Below are 18787 nucleotides of genomic sequence, written 5' to 3'. Positions count from 1 at the left end.
AGGAGGATAGACGAGCAGTTCTCACTATTACTTATCTTCAGTCTAATTATTCGCACCAAATAGCTACTGACAGTCTGTTAGCACCAGTGTTAGCAGGTGAAATCCAAACATGGCTCCCCGTGGCTAACTGCATTCAAGCTATCAGTCTTTCACGCTGTTGTTTTACCACATTGCTGTTGATTTTGTCGCATTAATCACATGTTATATCTATGTGTCTCGTCCCTCCTCTCAGGGCCTACACACCGCAGGGTTACAAGACTCCGACAGCTGAGAAAACCCGGCCGGTCCGAGCCGCTACGACAACACCCACTTCAGCTCAGTTAGGCTCCATCCCACTGTCCAGCTCTGCCCCCAAGGCCTTATATGGGAAGAGCAGACCGAGCGCCTGGCAGAACGAAGACAACAGCCCGTCACCTTCAAACGCAACCACAACGTCCAGCTCCGACAGCAACAACAGCAAGAAGTACGTTAGCTTCAAAAGATCACAATAGCTTTTATTCTGTTCCTGAACATCACAAATGTTTACCCAATAAAACAAAGCGACTCATCTCAACTGGATGATAAGGAGCATAAGTCTGTTCTTTTTCCTGTACTGTTAATCATCTCCTTATACGTGAGTTCTTTTTCCTGTACTGTTAATCATCTCCTTATACGTGAGTTATTGTCAACATGGAACAGCTTCAAACACATTAATAGGAAGTCTTCAGTTTGAAACTAGTTACTAAAACAGAGACCAGTAAAAGTGCTGCAGGTTTTAATGGTTTCGGTCTCAGGAAGAAAATAGATGCTATTCTTTGTGTTGTTGGTGCTCATGTCTTGTGTCTCCAGGCAGGTGGATACAAACTCAAAGAACGTGTTTGGACAACCTCGTCTCCGAGCGTCACTGAGGGACCTGCGTTCTCCGCGACGGACTTACAAAAGTACCATCGAAGACGACCTGAAGAAACTGATAATCATGGACAACCCGGGAGAGATGCCTCAAAGAGATCCGGTAAGGAACACACCAACACTGGCGAACCATTTTATCATTAAACAATCTTATGTTGATGATGTTGATGATGTTGATGATGCACACAGCTCTGATCTCTGTTACTTTCCTCCCCGCAGTCTCCCAGACGAACCCTGCAGCGCACCTTTTCAGACGAGTCGCTGTGCAGCGGGCGCAGGGAGGCCAGCTTCGCCAACTCTGAGAACCAGACGACCCCCACTGACCTGTTCACCTGCACTCTGCCCACACGCAGAAACGCCCCCTCCTCCAACCACATGCAGAACAAGAAGGGTGAGTTTAAACTGCTGTTTTCAGACAGGTGGACAAAACAGTCTAAGTAGGATTGTAATGCAACCTTGAAGTGTGTACTTTGTTTACTCACTGCCGTTTGTTGTCCTCCTGTCCCTCAGTGCCTCTGTCTGCCTCAGAACTGTCTCTCACAGAAGTTAGAGACAAAGTTCCCCCCCTGAGGAGGCTCGATCCCGGGCTGATGCCTCTTCCTGACACAGCCTGCGGACTGGAGTGGTCCAGCCTGGTCAATGCCGCTAAAGCCTACGAAGGTGAGGCTGGAGACACTTCACGATTAGGTTTGTTCAACTTAGGTTAAGTGTTGGAAGTGTAATATGTGGGGTTTTGTGGATTTTTCTATTAATAATAATATAATTAATCCTAATAATCATAATTTGGACCCAAGATTGTTGAATTAGCAGGTGTGCTCAGGCAGGATAGTGGAGGGTTTGTATGTACTCTGTTTGAATTGGTTGAAAGTTATTCAAAAAGCATTCACAACTGCTCACATTAACTTGGTTTTATTGGTCAATTTAATGCTAAACTGATCTAAAATTCCCTAAAATATAACTGATATCTTGTAATGAAGAATTTGAAACATTTAATTAAAAAAAAACGTGATTCATTAATTATAATTAACCTTTATAAAATCTTAAATCCCTGGTTGGTTGTTGTATTGTCTGGATGTTGGGGGTTGATCGGTTTCACAACGTCTCGGCTCTCTTCTGTCACACGACACTCCTGGGAAAGAAACAGGAGATCTGTGCGTTCATTTCGGCCTCGTACACGGCCGCCTGCTCTGCTTCCCAGCCACTATTTCTTTTCAGGGTCTCCCTCCTGTCCCTTGTGTCCTCTGCCACCACAAAGACGATCACCACACAGACAAACACACTAAACTCAACCCAACACTTGATCCATAACCTTACCTGTTGCCCGAGCCTCCTGCTGCCGAGGTCTGATTGTCTCATGTGTCTCAAGGGACAGTTTGATAAAAAAGTCCGATTATGTGTCTCTGTTGCAGCACAAAGAGCAGTTTCCCTCTTCTCGCTGACTGAGCCGCAGGTTGGAGGTCAAGACATGAGACCAGTCGTCAGTCCAGTCCAGTTTCTCACTCCTCAGACACCTCGAACCACACCGACCTTCAGCGGGTAGGTCAAACCTCGCCGTGTATCTGTAGGAAAGTGGAGCAGCCAGAGGAACACAACTCCTCTAAATATGTTTTATGTCTTCTGTCCTGCTGTTGGCTTCTATCACTGCTGCCACCTGGTGGTAATTTACTGTACTGTGGAACCGAATCCTCAGGTTGTTTACTCGTCTGTGTATTCTCACTGGAGTTAACAGTTTGTTATTCGAGTTGTAACATCAGTTTCTTTGCCAGAAACTGTTTATTTTTTTCTCCCAGTGAGCAGTAAGAAGATATTATTGAATCTAAAGATCTTCAGTTCAAACAGTCTAACACACAAACACCAGTAAAACCTGTCCTTCCTAACCACCTACATAACCAGAACAGCAGTGGGTTTGGGTGTGTGTGTGTTTGTCTCAATACAAAGTAATGTGTGCTGTGTTTGTTGACAGGGACGAGGTGCCCAACGATCTGTCTGGTCGACTCTACCACCTGGAAGTGATGTTAAAACAGCTGAACAATGACCTGGAGAGAGTGAGAATCTTTTGTTTTTCACATTTTTGCCTTTATGAAACAGTTTAAAGTGGAAAGTTAACTTAGTTTAACCCAGAATGTGATAGTGATGTTGCGTGTACCCCGTTATAAATTCATTATTTTTATATTTAAACTGTCTTCCGCTGTAATAAATCAGTGCTGTACTGATGTGTGTGTTCAAGCTGCTCAACAGATCCTCAGTTTATCTGGTTAATTTTGATATAACTGTAATTTAAAGGAGTCATTTGACAGACAAAATGGTAACAAACTTCCCTTAAACAGCAACTCTAAAGCTCTCTAATCAAATCTTGTTCAAAAGAAAGTGTAAAAACGACATGTTGTGGTTATTTGGTGGCTAGCAGTTACCCTCAGTTTCCAGTCTTTGTGCTAAGCTAACTTTCTCCTTGCTGTGGCTTCATATTCAGTCTTTCTAAACTATTCTCTTCGTCTCTCTACCACCAGGAGAAGCAGGATAAAGTCGTTCTGCTTGCAGAGATGGCCAACCTGAGAGAGAATAACCAGCGCTTACAGGTGGAGAGCATGACCGCCAGCGAGCAGCTGCGCAAGTTCAGCCGGATCTTTACTAACCTGGACAAGACGGAAAATGACACCGAGGCTCACTCCTTAACAGACGAAACCGACTCGAAGAGGGAGTGAGATCGACACCTGAAGAAGAGGAAGAGGAGGAGTGTGAGATTCAGGCCACAGAGGGAGGCAAAAAACCCTCTTTCAGTACCCATGATTCCTTGCACACAGGGGCGGCAGAGGTCACAATGATGTCACCTCACTCAGCTTCCACTGGACAGCCTTAAACTGTAGAGAGAGCGCGAGAGAAAATTTGATTTTTAAAAATGCAACACTCCCAGAAAGCCTGTGCACAGACAGAGCAGAGACCCTCCCTCTCTATTCTCTGAGCCCGTTTATTTTTATAAACTGAAGTCGAAACGTCTTATATACTTGTCTTATATATGAATACACGTGCTACTATGCCAGAGGAGCGAGTAGGAGAGCAGACTGACTGTTTTAGAGAACACTACATCACCTGGAGAGGCCTAATACTGTTCCTGCAGCGAATCAGCCAAAAGAAAAAGAAAAATCATTACAGACTGCATCTCCCAGAATGCACTAGAAGTAATGGAGGCTCTACAGACATGGTACTGTAGATAAGATGCCTGTGTGGTACAATTCTCATGTATCAATATTATCTATATTGTACTGATGTTGTATAACAGTTGTACTAAAGAGGTGTGTGTGTGTGTGTGTGTGTGTGTGTAACTGATGGTACAGTGAATACTCTGAAGCATTAACGCACAACAGTGTTTGTGCTCAAGGCAAGATGCATTTTACTACCCTCTGGAGTGTGTGTGTGTGTGTGTGTGTGTGTGTGTGTGTGTGTGTGTGTGTGTGTGTGTGTGTGTGTGTGTGTGTGTGTGTGTGTGTGTGTGTGTGTGTGTGTGTGTGTGTGTGTGTGATGGTCTGTTATAGGACGTTTGCTTGATGAACAAACTAGTTTACTGTAATATGAAACTCGTGGGCCACAATAATTTCCTTTCCTCCGTTTACATGGACGAACCCGTGGCCCCTTTTTTTTGTAGATGTGAAACAAGCCATCAGCGTGTTGAGCGAGTGTAAGTGGTCGACGTTATAAAGCTCAGTGATATATGATAGTATCATATCTCTAATGTAAGTTGGTGCATTGTTTTTGAATTTCATTTCCACTGTGTTCAGCAGTGCTGTATCATCTCAGATCGAAATGTACTGGAGAATTATTGAACCTTGAGTCGTTTTATCGCAGTACATATTTGAATTTTTTTTTATTTTTTCCTAATGTTTAAAGTAAAAGTTGGACATTTTTGAGAAATATGCTTATTCACTTCATGGCGGAGATAGATGAGAGATTAGACGCCAGTCTTGTGTCAGTCAACAGCCAGCAAACGCTAAACACAGAGAAACTGCCCAGCGGTAATATCAGCTGACCCACGTCTTTAAAACTAACGTTATATTTAATTTATTTAATCTCAAACAAAAAACAAATTGTTTTCCGTCTAGTTTTTAGCTAAGTAACTTCTGTGACTCTCTTAGCAATTACACAATTACAGTCACATACTTGAGTTTGATAGCCGTTATTTAACATTATTTAGGTATAAATAAACACATAATAATGTGTTCATTATTGAGCTTTAGAGGTGGATTTTGTTACAGTTTCCCCTTGTTTCCAGTCTTTATGCTAAGCTAACCATCTGCTGGCTGTAGCTTCATATGGTGTCAAATCTTTTTCATCCGTCTCTCTCCTCTTGACAGTGAGTAACAATAATTCCCCAAAATGTCAAACTGTTCTAACAACGGCATCTTTGCAGACTAATGAGAATGAAGCTGTCCCCAGTGACGTTCCTGCTTTACTGTACATGAACCCTTCAACACTGAAGCTCCTGCATATCAGATCCTGTCTGTCTGTCTGTCTGTCTGTCTGTCTGTCTGTCTGTCTGTCTGCTGTGTGTGAGAGAGGATTTGTCCCTGTGTTCTGTGATAACCCAAATGAACACAAAAGACACTATTTATACTGCTCGCTTGCTTAATGATATTGTCTACTATATCTATTTTTCATACAGAAATAATGTGTTTTTTTGGATGCTGGTACTGAACAAACAATACATCCCTGCAGAGGATGGATCTTATCTTCCTGCGTCAGTAGAGATATTGCTGATCAAATTGTACTAAATTATAATTTTCTCCCCGCTCTGCCCTGTTGAACTACTACATCTTCCCTGGTCTGACTGGAACTGTTGATCCCAACTCACTCAGGGTCGTCGAGATGCTGTTAATGACACTGAACCACCAGTTAGGGGTGGGCGAGAGGATGTCAATTTATCCTGTCAGAGACTTTGTGGTTCATATTTCTGGGTGTTTGATGTCATTGTAGATTTAATACCTTGATTATCTAGTATCTAGTTTGTTTGATTTACCTAAAAACAGACAAATATCGGTCCCTCCAGGATTTAGCGGGAGGTTATTGTGGCCTAAAATGTCTAAATAAAACTTTAGGCTTTTTCTTGCAATAAACTTGCAGGTAAAAGTGAAAATTGCTAAAAAAAAAAATAGTTGCAATTTCTTTTGTATAATTCATTAAAAACCGACAGCAACTTGTTCCAGTAAGAATAAATGTCTGCGTCGTCTGCATCTTCACAACTAGAAACCTGGAAGTGAGTTTGTTTGGTGTCAACTCTCTGAGCAGGAAAAGTTGCGATAATTGGACAAAATAGCAGAATTCACAGGGATTAGATGGAAAACTGCCTGGATGTACTGAAATATAAACAGTTTCTCAGTTGATTTCCCATGAACTCTATCGTATCACATCCACATCGCCCACTCCTACCATCCACCTTCCTTTCACCGACACAAAGAGGGAACAAAGTGTCACAGCGACTCTGAGCTGGACAGAAAACTGCCATTTCTCCTCGTGCTCCTCCTCAGCAGCATCCTGCTTTCACGTCACCACCTCCTTTAACTCTTCAGCGGCCAGTTAGTTTTCAAGTTGGGCTGTTCACTTTGATACCAGTGACGTTTATACTGAAGCTTATTTGGACCTTTTTATCCCGGATGAACAGATTCTGGCTCAAAAGGAAAAAAAGCTTCTTTTATTCTGTTTTTAGATATTTTTTATTTCAGCACTCCTGTTATTCCTCCTTCAGCTTCACAGGTGTCGCTGTGATTTTAGTATCTGCGAGTCTCAAACGTTTGCTTATGTAAAAGGGGCAAGGTTTCTTTTTTTAAATATATATATATATATATAAATTCTGTTCATGTTATGTATAATTGTAAGCTATTTATAGCGTACACAGCGATCCCTGTTGAACAAATCAATACTGCATTATGGTTAATGGTAATATTGTATAACTAGTTTTGTTTTTTAGATGTTAAATATTTTGATAATTTATTTTTTAACACATTCCCACTGTTGCAGACAATAGTGAAGATGAGAGGGTACTGTGTTTTTATTTGTTGTTGCTGTTTTACTTCTGATCTCTGTACAAAAACTGATTCCTCATCGTTTTCTATTTCCTGGCGTCATCTTTCCCGTGTGTGCGTCGGCGCTTTGTGCGTGTGGCGGAGGGTACGCGATGCAGAGACCAACATTGTTTTTTTCTTTGGGTTGTAATAATAACTTGTACATTTTAAAGTGTAAATTATGTTTTCATTATTTTATAAAAAATATATTAAAAATAACTATCTGAACATTGTCTCATTTTCTTTTATTTTTTCCTCTTAAGTTACATAAGTGGTTGTTAAATTAATGCTGCTACTGTTAAAATAAAATCCCAGAAGTTCAAATCCCCCAATACTCAAGTTTATTGTACTTTACTTTAAGACTTTTATATATATGTATATAGCTCAACATTTTTTGATAAACTGATTTATAGACAATATTCTATCAAGCAAAAATTCCAGATTTGTATCAATTAGTTGCTTTTCTTGGTGTTGATAGCAAATTAAATGAGTTTGGTTTGATTACATTTTGTGAGGCTCAAGAATATTGTAGTCTATTTAACAATTATTAGAGGATAATAAGTCATTTGCTTTTGATCTAGAGGGTTAGTAATAGCTGCCACCATAGTTTGGAAAATGCTGTCAAATTTAACATTCAGAATAATTTGAAAAACTGAAATTAACAATTTAATGATCTTTTGTTGCCACATTTTAGGAAAAGTGATCTTAAAAATGTAATTGATTTCTAATGAGACCTTTGTGCCATAATGTTTGAGTTCAAATATTTGTTTGGCAGCTTCACCAAGCAAATATTGAACATGATTGTGATCAAATCAGCAAATATTTCTGCCTCTTAATAATATTTCTCTAAATCCGCCCGACACGACTTCTTGTCAATACTGATGTTAAATAAAGTTTGTTTTAAGTTTCACAGCTCCCACAAACACAATTAAACAACTTGTTGCATGTAAAACATTTTATTATTTTCTATTACAAATTTAATTTCAAACATAAAATACACTTTGTAGTTAAGTACTCACGTCGACAGAACATTTGTTTAATAAAATTAATTCTATACATCCCGACAGTGTACCAAAGTACGATCAATGAAAATGCTCAAGTTTTGAATGGTTAGGAGGCTCGAGATCAAGCCCCTCCCCGGTAGGAGTGTGATTGAGAGCGTTTAAGAGCCGCACATGAGGCAGTCGTCTCGGTTCTCCAGAGAACACACCATGGCTGCGATGTTACGCCCTTTGATCTCCTCCTCTGAGGCCTTGACGGGCTCCGGCGTCTCCTTCAGCTTCTCCTTGTTCAAGGTGAACTGGATGGGGTTGGCAGCAGGCTTCGTCCTCAGGTAGTACATTCCCGTCTTCAGACCCTGCAGCGAGGAGAGAGAAGAGAGTTTAACACGTGTTGCGTTCATTAGCAGCGAGTTTTAATTCTTTATCCTCCACGTCTCACTTACTTGTTTCCAGCCGTAGAAGTGCATGCTGGTCAGTTTGCCGTAGTTGGGCTCCGCGATGTGGATGTTCAGGGACTGGCTCTGGTCGATGAAGGCGCCGCGGTCTGCAGCCATCTTGAGTACGGTCTTCTGGGAGATTTCCCACACGGTTTTATACAGCTGCTTCAGATCGTCAGGAATCCCTTCGATGTTCTGTGGAAACAAGAGTTGGAAAATGTCAAAAAAAAAGTTTAAGCAGCAACTTTTGTTGTTTGAGTAAATCTTCAAACAAATATTAGCTGGTTCCAGGTCCTCAAAGTGAAGATTTCCTGCTCTTGTCTGTTTTCTATGATATTATTATTCTATGATACTGAATATTTTAGGGTTTATTTCAGACAAAAGCAACTTTAATACGTCACCTCTGACTCTTTATGGTGGGCAATAGAGTATTTTCAGATATATTTTATAGACAAAATTAATCAAAAATTAATCTGATGAAGGTGATCGTTAGTTGCAGCTCTACAAAGTACTGGACCCTGGTTGTCCCAGTACAGTTAATACAAAATGAGACAACTGAGACTTTTCAGTCGTTGTTTTAGTGACCAGACTTAAGAAAATATTAATAAACGTTAGTTGCCGCTCTAGTTGTGACTGACTGTCCATCATAACTTCCTAGACACAATAGTGTCTGCAAGTGTCTCAATTCAGTCTGAAACTAGATCACTTAAATATGAGAAAGAAATACAGCAAATGTTTGATACTTTTGACTGAAATAAATTATCAAAATAGAAAAGGTTTAGACCAAAGTTTTAACTCCTTCGATGGATTACCTGAATGGACCCGTTGTGAGCGATCAGCTGGTTCTTCATCTCCTCGCTCCACAGTCCTCTCTCCGTCAGGTCTTTGAGCAGGTGAGGATTCACGATCTGAAACTCTCCAGAGAGCACCCTGCGGGTGTAGATGTTGCTGGTGTAGGCTTCGATGGACTCGTTGTTGCCCAGGATCTGGGCGGTGGAGGCCGTGGGCATCGGGGCCAGCAGCAGGCTGTTCCTCACGCCGTGCTTGGCGATCTTCTCCTTCAGGACCTTCCAGTCCAGCAGGTCGGTGGGCGTCTTCTCCCACATGTCGTACTGGAGGATGCCCTTGCTGACCGGGGAGCCTTCGTACGTCTCGTAGGGGCCGAGCTCAGCAGCCAGCTCGCAGCTCGCCTCCAGGGCGGCGTAGTAGATGGTCTCAAAGATTTGAATGTTCAGCAGCTGAGCCTCAGGGCTTTCGAACGGGTAGCGCATGAGGATGAAGGCGTCTGCCAAACCCTGGACGCCGATTCCGATCGGCCTGTGGCGCTTGTTGGACTTCTCCGCTTCAGGCACTGGGTAGTAGTTAATTTCGATAATCTTGTTCAAGTTTTTGACGATTACTTTGGTCACAAATGCTAGTTTTTTAAAGTCAAAAGTCCGCTCAGGGGTGACGTACATGTTGAGCGCGATGGAGGCCAGATTACACACCGCTACCTCATCGTCGCTGGTGTACTCAACTATTTCTGTGCAGAGGTTGCTGCTTTTGATGGTGCCCAGATTCTGCTGGTTGCTCTTCCTGTTGCAGGCGTCTTTGTACAGCATGTACGGCGTACCGGTTTCTGTCTGGGACTCGATAATGGCGTGCCACACCTGCTGAGCCTTCACCACGCGCTTGACCCTCCCTTCCTTCTCATATGTGGTGTAAAGCTTCTCGAACTCCTCCCCCCAGCACTCGTCCAGCCCGGGGCACTCGTTCGGACACATCAGAGACCAGTCTGTGTTGCTCTCCACTCTCTTCATGAACAGGTCTGGGATCCACATGGCGTAGAAAAGGTCTCTGGCCCTCTGCTCCTCCTTTCCGGTGTTCTTCTTCAGCTCCAAGAAGTCAAACACATCGAAGTGCCAGGGCTCCAGGTACATGGCAAACGCTCCGGGCCTCTTGTTGCCTCCCTGGTCGACGTAGCGCGCAGTGTTGTTGTAGACTCTCAGCATGGGGACGAGCCCGTTGGAGTTGCCGTTGGTGCCGGCGATATAGCTCCCCGTCGATCTGATGCAGCTGACCGCCACGCCAATTCCCCCGGCCGACTTGGAGATGAGGGCACACTGCTTCAGCGTGTCGTAAATGCCTTCGATGCTGTCGTCTTTCATGGCGAGCAGGAAGCAGCTGGACAGCTGTGGCCTGTTGGTTCCCGCGTTGAAGAGCGTAGGGGAAGCGTGGGTGAACCACTTCTCCGACAGCAGGTTGTACGTCTCAATGGCTGCGTTGATGTCCGTTTTGTGGATCCCAACAGATACTCTCATGAGCATGTGCTGCGGACGCTCGGCCACTTTGCCGTTGATCTTCAACAGGTAGGACCGCTCCAGGGTCTTGAACCCGAAGAAGTTATAGGAGAAATCGCGGTCGAAGATGATGGCTGAGTTGAGGCGGTCTTTGTTCTCGAGAACGATGTCAAGCGTCTCCTTGGAGATCATGGGAGAGTGGCGTCTATTCAAGGGGTTGACGTAGTTGTACAGGTCCTCCATCACGTCACTGAACACCTTCTTCGTCTCTTTGTGCAGGTTTGAGACGGCGATCCGTGCAGCGAGGATGGCGTAGTCGGGGTGCTTGGTTGTGAGGGTGGCGGCGATCTCTGCGGCCAGCGTGTCGAGCTCCACGGTTGTGACGCCGCTGTACAAACCCTGGATCACCTTCATCGTAATCTGGGTCGGATCCACAAAGTCAGAGTTCAGCCCGTAGCACAGCTTCTGGATGCGAGACGTGATTTTATCGAACATGACGCGCTCTTGGCGTCCATCTGAAAAACAAACAAATATTTCTGTCAGTAAAACTGTTCAATCATTAACAGTTACAGTAACTGTCGGCTGTTACAATAAAGTATCAGTCATGACTAATCCGGTCAGTAACGGACTCCTTTGTCAAACAGGAATGTTTAGAAAAGAACAACAACAGTGTGCAGGATTTAGTGGCATCTAGTGGTGACGTTGCTGATTGTAACAAACTGAATACCTCTCGCCTCTCAGATGTGAAAAACTACAGAGACAAAAAACCCAGACAAAAATATTCAGCTCTTTTACAGTGGAAAAATACTATTATTATTATTATTATTATTATTATTATTATTATTATCATCATCACTACTTCAATTACTGGATTATAATCATTGATGAAATGTTGCAGCTGGTAAAGGTTGAGCTGAATTATCATTTATATTTTATGCTAATAATCTAAATTTCTAGAGTCACTAATAACTTAAGTTATCTAATTAATGTAGTGGCATAGAAATATAAAGTACCATAACATGGAAGTACTTAATAACTAATGCTGTTAAAACATGATATTAAACCTTATAAACAAAGCAACGACACCTGCCTACTTCACAGGACCATGTACTCAAAAATCTACGTTAACACGATTTATTATTAGGACTGAAACAACAACAAGTTGTCCGCTCCTAATAAATCACACTAAAGTCAATCCAGTGGTTAATGATATGCCTTATTGTTAGGTATATATAATTATCAATCAATAATAGGACATTTATATTATTGTGCATTATTCCAATTGTAAAACTTTATGATCTATGAAAGTGTTTTTGAAACTGTTTATTTACTAGAAAGAAATCCCTACTTATTGTGATCTTCACTGTTAAGAAATAGAGTTGATTTCTGACTGCTGTTGAGTATTTTGTGTTTAATATCCTTAATGTTTCCCCCACACACACACACACACACACACACACACACACATAACTTTTCCTTTTGGCGCCAACTATAACAAAGGCTGGTACCACAGAGTCCATAAAAACACCAACTTATAACAATAACTCAGCAGAAAGACTCACTTTATAACACACTTTATGAAGCAGTCTACGTTACTCTTGTACTCCCAGCTGCTCACAGATCTTCGTGTTCTCGTTGTCCTGAAACTAATCAACCAATAAACCTCCACAGGCTGCTAACTGAGAGCTACAAGCTAACGACAGCTCACCACTCCACGCTGCTTCACCGACTCAAACAAAAAGGTATCGATACGGCCCCTAATCGATAAGAGGCAGTGCGTGTGCGTGTGCGTGTGTGCGTGTGCGTGTGTGCGTGTGTGTGTGTGTGTGTCGTTTCGTACTGACAGGAGAGCCCGACATTGTCGGTAGTTAGCAGAGGCCTGAGGTACACTGACACACAGCTCACCTCGTTTGATCACATGCATGCTGGCAGCGTGGGGTGGTCACTCGTCTCCCGGGACAACAGCGGCTCTCCGGCTACAGGTTTATCGTCTCCTCGGGGTTGAAGATGTTCGGCTGAAGGAGATCTTCGCTGCGGATCACGGGACAAAAGCGCGAATGACTCCCAAAAGTCCCGCTAACGTCGTATTTGTACGGAAGGCGGGACGGTCCGGCGCAAAAGGGAGGGCAGGCGTTCTGACCAATCAGCAGCAAGAGAAGGCGGGACCAGAGGTCTGAGGACCAATCAGAACCTGTTTGGAATGTCAGCTTCCGCTTCCGGTCACTTTGCCGCACGAAAATTTGGCGGGACAAAGAAAATAGGTCATATAGAGTGTGTGTGTGTGTGTGTGTGTGTGTGTGTGTGTGTGTGTGTGTGTGTGTGTGTGTGTGTGTGTGTGTGTGTGTGTGTGTGTGTGTGTGTGTGTGTGTCTCTCTGTGTCTGTCTGTCTGTCTGTCTGTCTGTCTGTCTGTGTGTCTGTCTGTCTGTCTGTCTGTCTGTCTGTCTGTGTGTGTGTCTGTCTGTCTGTCTGTCTGTCTGTCTGTGTCTGTCTGTGTGTCTGTCTGTCTGTCTGTCTGTCTGTGTGTGTGTGTGTCTGTCTGTCTGTCTGTCTGTCTGTGTGTGTGTCTGTCTGTCTGTCTGTCTGTCTGTCTGTCTGTGTGTGTGTGTGTCTGTCTGTCTGTCTGTCTGTGTGTCTGTCTGTCTGTCTGTCTGTCTGTCTGTCTGTCTGTCTGTCTGTGTGTGTGTGTGTCTGTCTGTGTTTATACTGCACTTATATATATTATAAGATACAACAGACTTTATTGATCTCTCAGTTGCTCCAGCAGCTCCACGTTTAACACAACAGATAATAAAAATACACATTAAATAACAAATAGAAAAGAAAAGACACAAGTTATAATAAAAACAGAATAAGAGTTGTATGTGCACTTTATAGAGATTTGTTTACATTAAATATTTCACAGGTTACAGCAGGAGGTAAAGAGGCACACAGTGTAAAAATAAATAAATGCACAGAATATATATATATATATATAAATATATATATAAATATATATATATATATATATACAGCAGTAACTTAGCAGACAATATAATCTCTCTCTATATATAAAATATAGATGTGAACTGTCCAGTTATTATTGTTGTTGTTGTTTTTGCAGAGTACCCCAACCCTACAGTGATTATATATTTTATAAATAAGAACTAAAGCTTTAGTTAAATAATAACTTACCTGTTAAAAAAATGTAGTCAGTAAATATTAAAGTAACCTAACTTGATTACTTTCCACTACTTTTGTATAACCTCACCACCAAATACGGAGTGTAACATTAGAAAAAAACAGATGTATTTTAACATTTTAATCCTGCTAAATAATCCCCAAATAACAAACAGTTTTGTTAAATCAAAAAAATATAAACATTTCCATCTTCCAAACTAGTTTCCTCCATGATTACAAAAATGAATCCAAGGATGAGATCAGCAGAGGGTGAACTATTTATTTCATTAGGAGGAGTAACTATAATATTATTACTGACATGTATTAGTAATTAGTGACACTACTAGTTACTGGGGAGAGTATTATTATTATTATTATTATTAGTAATGAGTTACTGTCCCACACTGCTCCCCAACCCTGAACCGTATTTAATGTTATTCACTGCAGTTCCCACATCTGTCCAGTGGGTGGCGGTAGAGCACCACGGCGCTGTTTGCCAAACACCACAGGACCCTAGAAGAAGTAACGCCATTTGAGCAGAGATCACCAGAGACGAAATGAAAAAGCGTAAAATTTGTACATTTTTAACATTTTTTACAGAAACTTCTGCCCCAGAGGAGTTGTGACCAGTCACCGACATGCGCAGTCGGTTGCAGTTTGTCTCGTTAGCGGCTGTTAGTGGATGAAAAACGAGCTGAAACATGACGAAGAGTCGCCGCTGAAGCCAGAAACGGACAGAAACATAAATCCGTGTGAATTATAATGTGAACCGGATCAACTTCAGTGGAGTCAACCATGCCTCTAAAGAGCAGACAGGCTGCAGTCGGGACCACAACCGACGGACTCTCTCGTCCCGAGGATGGAGCATTATGTTGAAGGTGGACTACAGACGACAGACTACAGGCAGCGTCCCTCTTCCTCGACTTCCTGTGTGGATTTCCCTCCTACATGCTCCACAAGTCGGTTTGGACACGTAGCTTTTAGGAGCGACTGATCGGCGTTACAAGAGACTCCCTATCTCCGAGTCATGTCCAGGTCCAGTCGGAGGTACAAGCCCCTGCAGCAGAGCAACGGCGGCGGGTCGTTCCCCGGCTGTGACCGGGTGCGGATGCCCCGGGCCCGGGTGCTGCTGCTCTGTCTGTTCGGGGTCCTGGTCCTGGCGGTGGTTCTGGGGGTCTACCTGTCAAACGACACCACCGATGGACATGACAACCGCATGCCGGCCGCAGATCTGACCAAAGACCGGGTAAGAGCACGGACGGGTATTGACGGGACTTTAAAGTTGTGGGATTAGTTTGGTTCTTAAAGTGTTAAATGTGACTGAAATAAATCCAACAGGAAAAACCAGACGGTGGTTCATTGTCTGAATTTATGTGTTACAACATCTCATAGTAATCAGATATGAAACAGTGGTGAAAAAAGATTGAAGAAAGGATTATTTTCTGCCACATTTCCTCCCCAAACAGTGCAGTTTATTTACTATTGATATCAGATACATTAAAGGACCAAACCCTAATCCTGGTCCAGTGTGCACAGACACTGAGGATGGACTTGATGGTGAAGAAGTAGATGACTTTTTAAGGATTTTAATGTAGTATGATAAGTATTATATATTATATTGTCTTTAATACATGTGTGGATGGGTTCTTTGATGATCCCTATCCACACATACGACACAATACAATATGGTTTTACCACCGAGAAGTTACAATACCACATTAAAATGTATTAAAATTACTTGACAGTGGGGAGGGAAACTTTATAAATAAACAAAATTTCCATATTCATAAATTCTGTAATTTTTAATGAGGTAGAAGTAGATGACTTTTAAAGGATTTTAATGTAGTATGATGAGTGTTTTATATATTATATTGTCTATCTTATCCACACATACAACAAATACAATATGGTTTTACCACCGAAAAGTTACATTTCCACATTAAAATGTATTAAAGTCACATTCTCCCTCCATTTTAAAAGTCCAGAATTAATAACTGTGCAAATATTTTTCATTTCAAAAGTTTAACTACTGAACACAAGATGTCTCCCGGCTCAGTAAGTCCAGCCTCCAGTGTTTGTGCACTTGTATTGTTGCATACTGGACCAGCGAGTTCTGATCCACATCAACCCTGTAACAAGTTCTCTGTGTGGTTGTTTGCTGAATACATTGCGTCTTCACACATTTTTTTCTTTTTACTCATTAATCTCATCTCACGTCCATCCAGTTGTCCCACAAACCCAGTAAGTGCTCTCCAACCCAAATCCGCCGCCTGGCCTCTCAGGTGGATGGTTCTCGCCTGTGGGAGACTCACCTGCGGCCCATCCTGATAGAGAGGCTGCCAGGAACACAAGGCAGCCTCGCTGTACAGCAGGTGTGTGTGCGAGAGTATTTATAGCCCCCTCCTCTTTATACATTCTCTCTAAATGTTCCTCTTTAATGCCCCCCCCCCCTCCCATCCCCTCCATCTTTCAGCACATCACCTCCACTCTGTCTTCGCTCTCTGCTGGCTGGGCCATAGACTTCGACTCCTTCCAGTCTTCGACCCCTCGTGGCCAGGTGGCGTTCACAAACATCGTAGCCACTCTGGACCCTTCGGCCCCTCGCAGGCTGCTCCTGGCCTGCCACTATGACTCCAAGGCTTTGCCTCCGGACCCCCAGGCCCCGGGGAAGGTGTTTCTGGGGGCCAGTGACTCGGCAGTGCCGTGCGCTATGATTCTGGAGCTCGCCACCTCTCTGGACGCCCAGCTTCGATCATTCAAACAGCAGGTGTGTATCGTAGAAATGTGACCACCTTTACCTGAATAAAGTTAGAGTTTGTTGGGATAATATAAGTCCACTACTCAACAAAATATATACATAGGTCTAGTATTTATAGACATGTCTATATGCTGACAAGAGAAGTTTTTCTCTTTTTTCCCCCCCATAGACTCTCATTTCCCTCCTTGCCTCGCTGCCTGCAGTATAGGAAAGAAAACGCTGACTCCAGCCCCTTATTTTCTTTGCAGCAGTCATTTGTATATAGCAGTATCTCTCCAGAGGCTGTGATTTATGTAGTTACTGTAGGAGAACACACTGCAACATCACTGCAGAAAGAGAACCTCGTCTTCAGTTGCTGTATTTTAATTTGATTTCCTCCTCCAGAAACTTCCAGTGTCTCTTCAGCTGGTGTTCTTCGATGGGGAGGAGTCATTTGAGGAGTGGACCGCCACGGACTCGCTGTACGGCTCCCGTCACCTGGCCGAGCGCATGGCCAACACGCCTCACCCCGCGGGCTCCACGCACAACACCATGCTCCAGGCTGTGGTGAGGAAGCAGAAATACACGCCCTTCGTGGTCTTCCTCGGTCCAGACACCCACACTCTAAATTATGTATGAGGCTGAATTTAGCGACTGCCTGCTGAACAACACAGGCCGGTTTTACAGTCGCAGAAGGTCTGTCGTGTCCTCCCTCCTCCTCATGTAGTCATGTAACTCAGTGGTTCTCAACCTGGGGTCTGGGGACCAACAGGGGTCGGTGAGGAGGTTCTAGGGGGTCCACAGAAAAATGGGAATATTTAAATATTATTGAATTGACTAGAAGTTAATTAAATAAGTTATGTAATAACTAAATCTCATCAGACGGGACTATTTTCTTGCCTGATGTGCATCAATACACGGGGTCCTTGCATGTACTATGATTAAAAAGAAACTCAATATTCAGTAGCCTCTCTCTCTTTTAACTTCCTCTCCAGGACCTCTTTGTGCTGCTAGACCTGCTCGGCGGTCCTGACCCTCTGATTGCGAATCACTTTGATAACACAGCGCGCTGGTTCGACCGCCTGATTGCTGCAGGTAACCAACGGCTGAACCCTTTTTCCTTCATGTATATTTAAAATCCCTAATCTGTTGTACGCCCTAACTCCGCCCCTCGCCCCCTCAGAGAAGAGACTCCACCGACAGGGTCTTCTGACGTCTCACCCCTCAGAGCAGACGTATTTTAGGAAGGACGTCTACCTTGGACCTGTGCAGGACGACCACATCCCCTTCCTTCACAAAGGTGAGTGAAATATATTACTGCAGACTGAAGACTGCACCACGGGACGTATGTGGTCATAAATACTATAAATACATTCAGTCATCATCAGCTTCCTCCTTCCTCTACAGGTGTCCCTGTGCTACACGTCATCGCCACTCCCTTCCCACAGTTCTGGCACAAGCTGGACGACACCGAGGAGAACATGCACCGACCCACTGTGGTGAACCTGACCAAGATCATGGCTGTGTTTCTGGCTGAATATCTGGGCTTCTGAACACCAAACGCAGTATTCGTACTGAAGATCTCTTATGGGTTTGTTTTGTTTTTTTTACCCCACACTGGAGTGGTAAGTGCTGTTTGTCCCACTGATGACAAATAAACAGCACAAAGGAACCAGCTCAAACTTTACCAAAGACTCGGCCCATGCTGGACTGACCTCGTCTCCGTGGTTTCGTGTGAAGAACAAGGTGGAGACCCCATGTCTAAATGTCCCCCGGCGTGTGATGCGTACAGAAAGAGTCTTACATAAAATGTTAATAGTTGTGGAAACATGGTACTGGAGGAAGAGTTGGGAAAGTCTGTGAAATAATTTTGTTTGCTTCATTCCTGTGAAAAAACAAAACAATAGCCGTAGCATTTATTGACTCCGTTAATATGATCAAGATGCACTAACGTCTTCTTAAAGACGGACTTTGTAACCAGCTGCTGTGAACACTGTTCATACAGTGACAAAGGTGAACTACAGCCAGGTCATATCTGTGAATATTATATATTATATTGACTTTACCTTCACTTGAGTGATGTCCTCTCGGCCTTACAACCTGCTGTTCTTAACTCTGCTACCTATTACTGTACGGCTATATACTGCACATTTTGTGTCAGAGTGAAACCTCTTAAAAAGGTGTAAGTGAAACGTCTGCAATAAAGTTAAAGTTTTATTCTGTTTTCTCCTAGAATTT

At 43.2% G+C, this 18787-nt stretch overlaps 3 protein-coding genes across 4 annotated transcripts in view; 2 read left to right on the top strand and 1 right to left on the bottom strand.

Moving 5' to 3' along the window:
* sipa1l3 (signal-induced proliferation-associated 1 like 3) overlaps positions 1-7166 on the top strand; it is a 69735-nt gene extending 62569 nt beyond the window's left edge. Inside the window, exons 18-24 of one of the 2 annotated variants that reach the window (XM_051396976.1) lie at positions 233-463; positions 829-991; positions 1108-1279; positions 1399-1548; positions 2298-2424; positions 2852-2933; positions 3396-7166. In XM_051396976.1, the coding sequence (XP_051252936.1) occupies positions 233-463; positions 829-991; positions 1108-1279; positions 1399-1548; positions 2298-2424; positions 2852-2933; positions 3396-3590 (1120 nt within the window). In that variant the 3' untranslated portion in view covers positions 3591-7166. Of the gene's footprint in view, positions 1-232; positions 464-828; positions 992-1107; positions 1280-1398; positions 1576-2297; positions 2425-2851; positions 2934-3395 lie in introns of both variants that reach the window. The other variant, XM_051396974.1, reaches the window with a different exon arrangement.
* A 709-nt stretch (positions 7167-7875) lies between these two features.
* Positions 7876-12768, bottom strand: LOC127361882 (ribonucleoside-diphosphate reductase large subunit). Its single transcript, XM_051396943.1, has 4 exons — positions 12561-12768; positions 9189-11170; positions 8383-8571; positions 7876-8295 (listed from the first exon to the last, which is right to left on the bottom strand). Exons 1-4 carry the CDS (start codon positions 12577-12579, stop codon positions 8101-8103), a joined length of 2385 nt encoding a protein of 794 aa, XP_051252903.1. The 5' UTR covers positions 12580-12768; the 3' UTR covers positions 7876-8100.
* A 1547-nt stretch (positions 12769-14315) lies between these two features.
* qpctla (glutaminyl-peptide cyclotransferase-like a) lies at positions 14316-18766 on the top strand. Its single transcript, XM_051396944.1, has 7 exons — positions 14316-15058; positions 16038-16184; positions 16286-16579; positions 16955-17116; positions 17545-17644; positions 17733-17849; positions 17957-18766. The coding sequence occupies exons 1-7, from the start codon at positions 14840-14842 to the stop codon at positions 18100-18102; spliced, it is 1185 nt and encodes a 394-aa protein (XP_051252904.1). The 5' UTR covers positions 14316-14839; the 3' UTR covers positions 18103-18766.
* The last annotated feature ends 21 nt before the right edge of the window (positions 18767-18787 follow it).

Source organism: Dicentrarchus labrax, unplaced genomic scaffold (assembly GCF_905237075.1).
Source record: "Dicentrarchus labrax unplaced genomic scaffold, dlabrax2021, whole genome shotgun sequence".
NCBI lineage: Eukaryota > Metazoa > Chordata > Actinopteri > Moronidae > Dicentrarchus > Dicentrarchus labrax.
The sequence above is the reverse complement of the archived record's forward strand: the minus strand, read 5'-3'. Positions and strand labels throughout refer to the sequence as shown.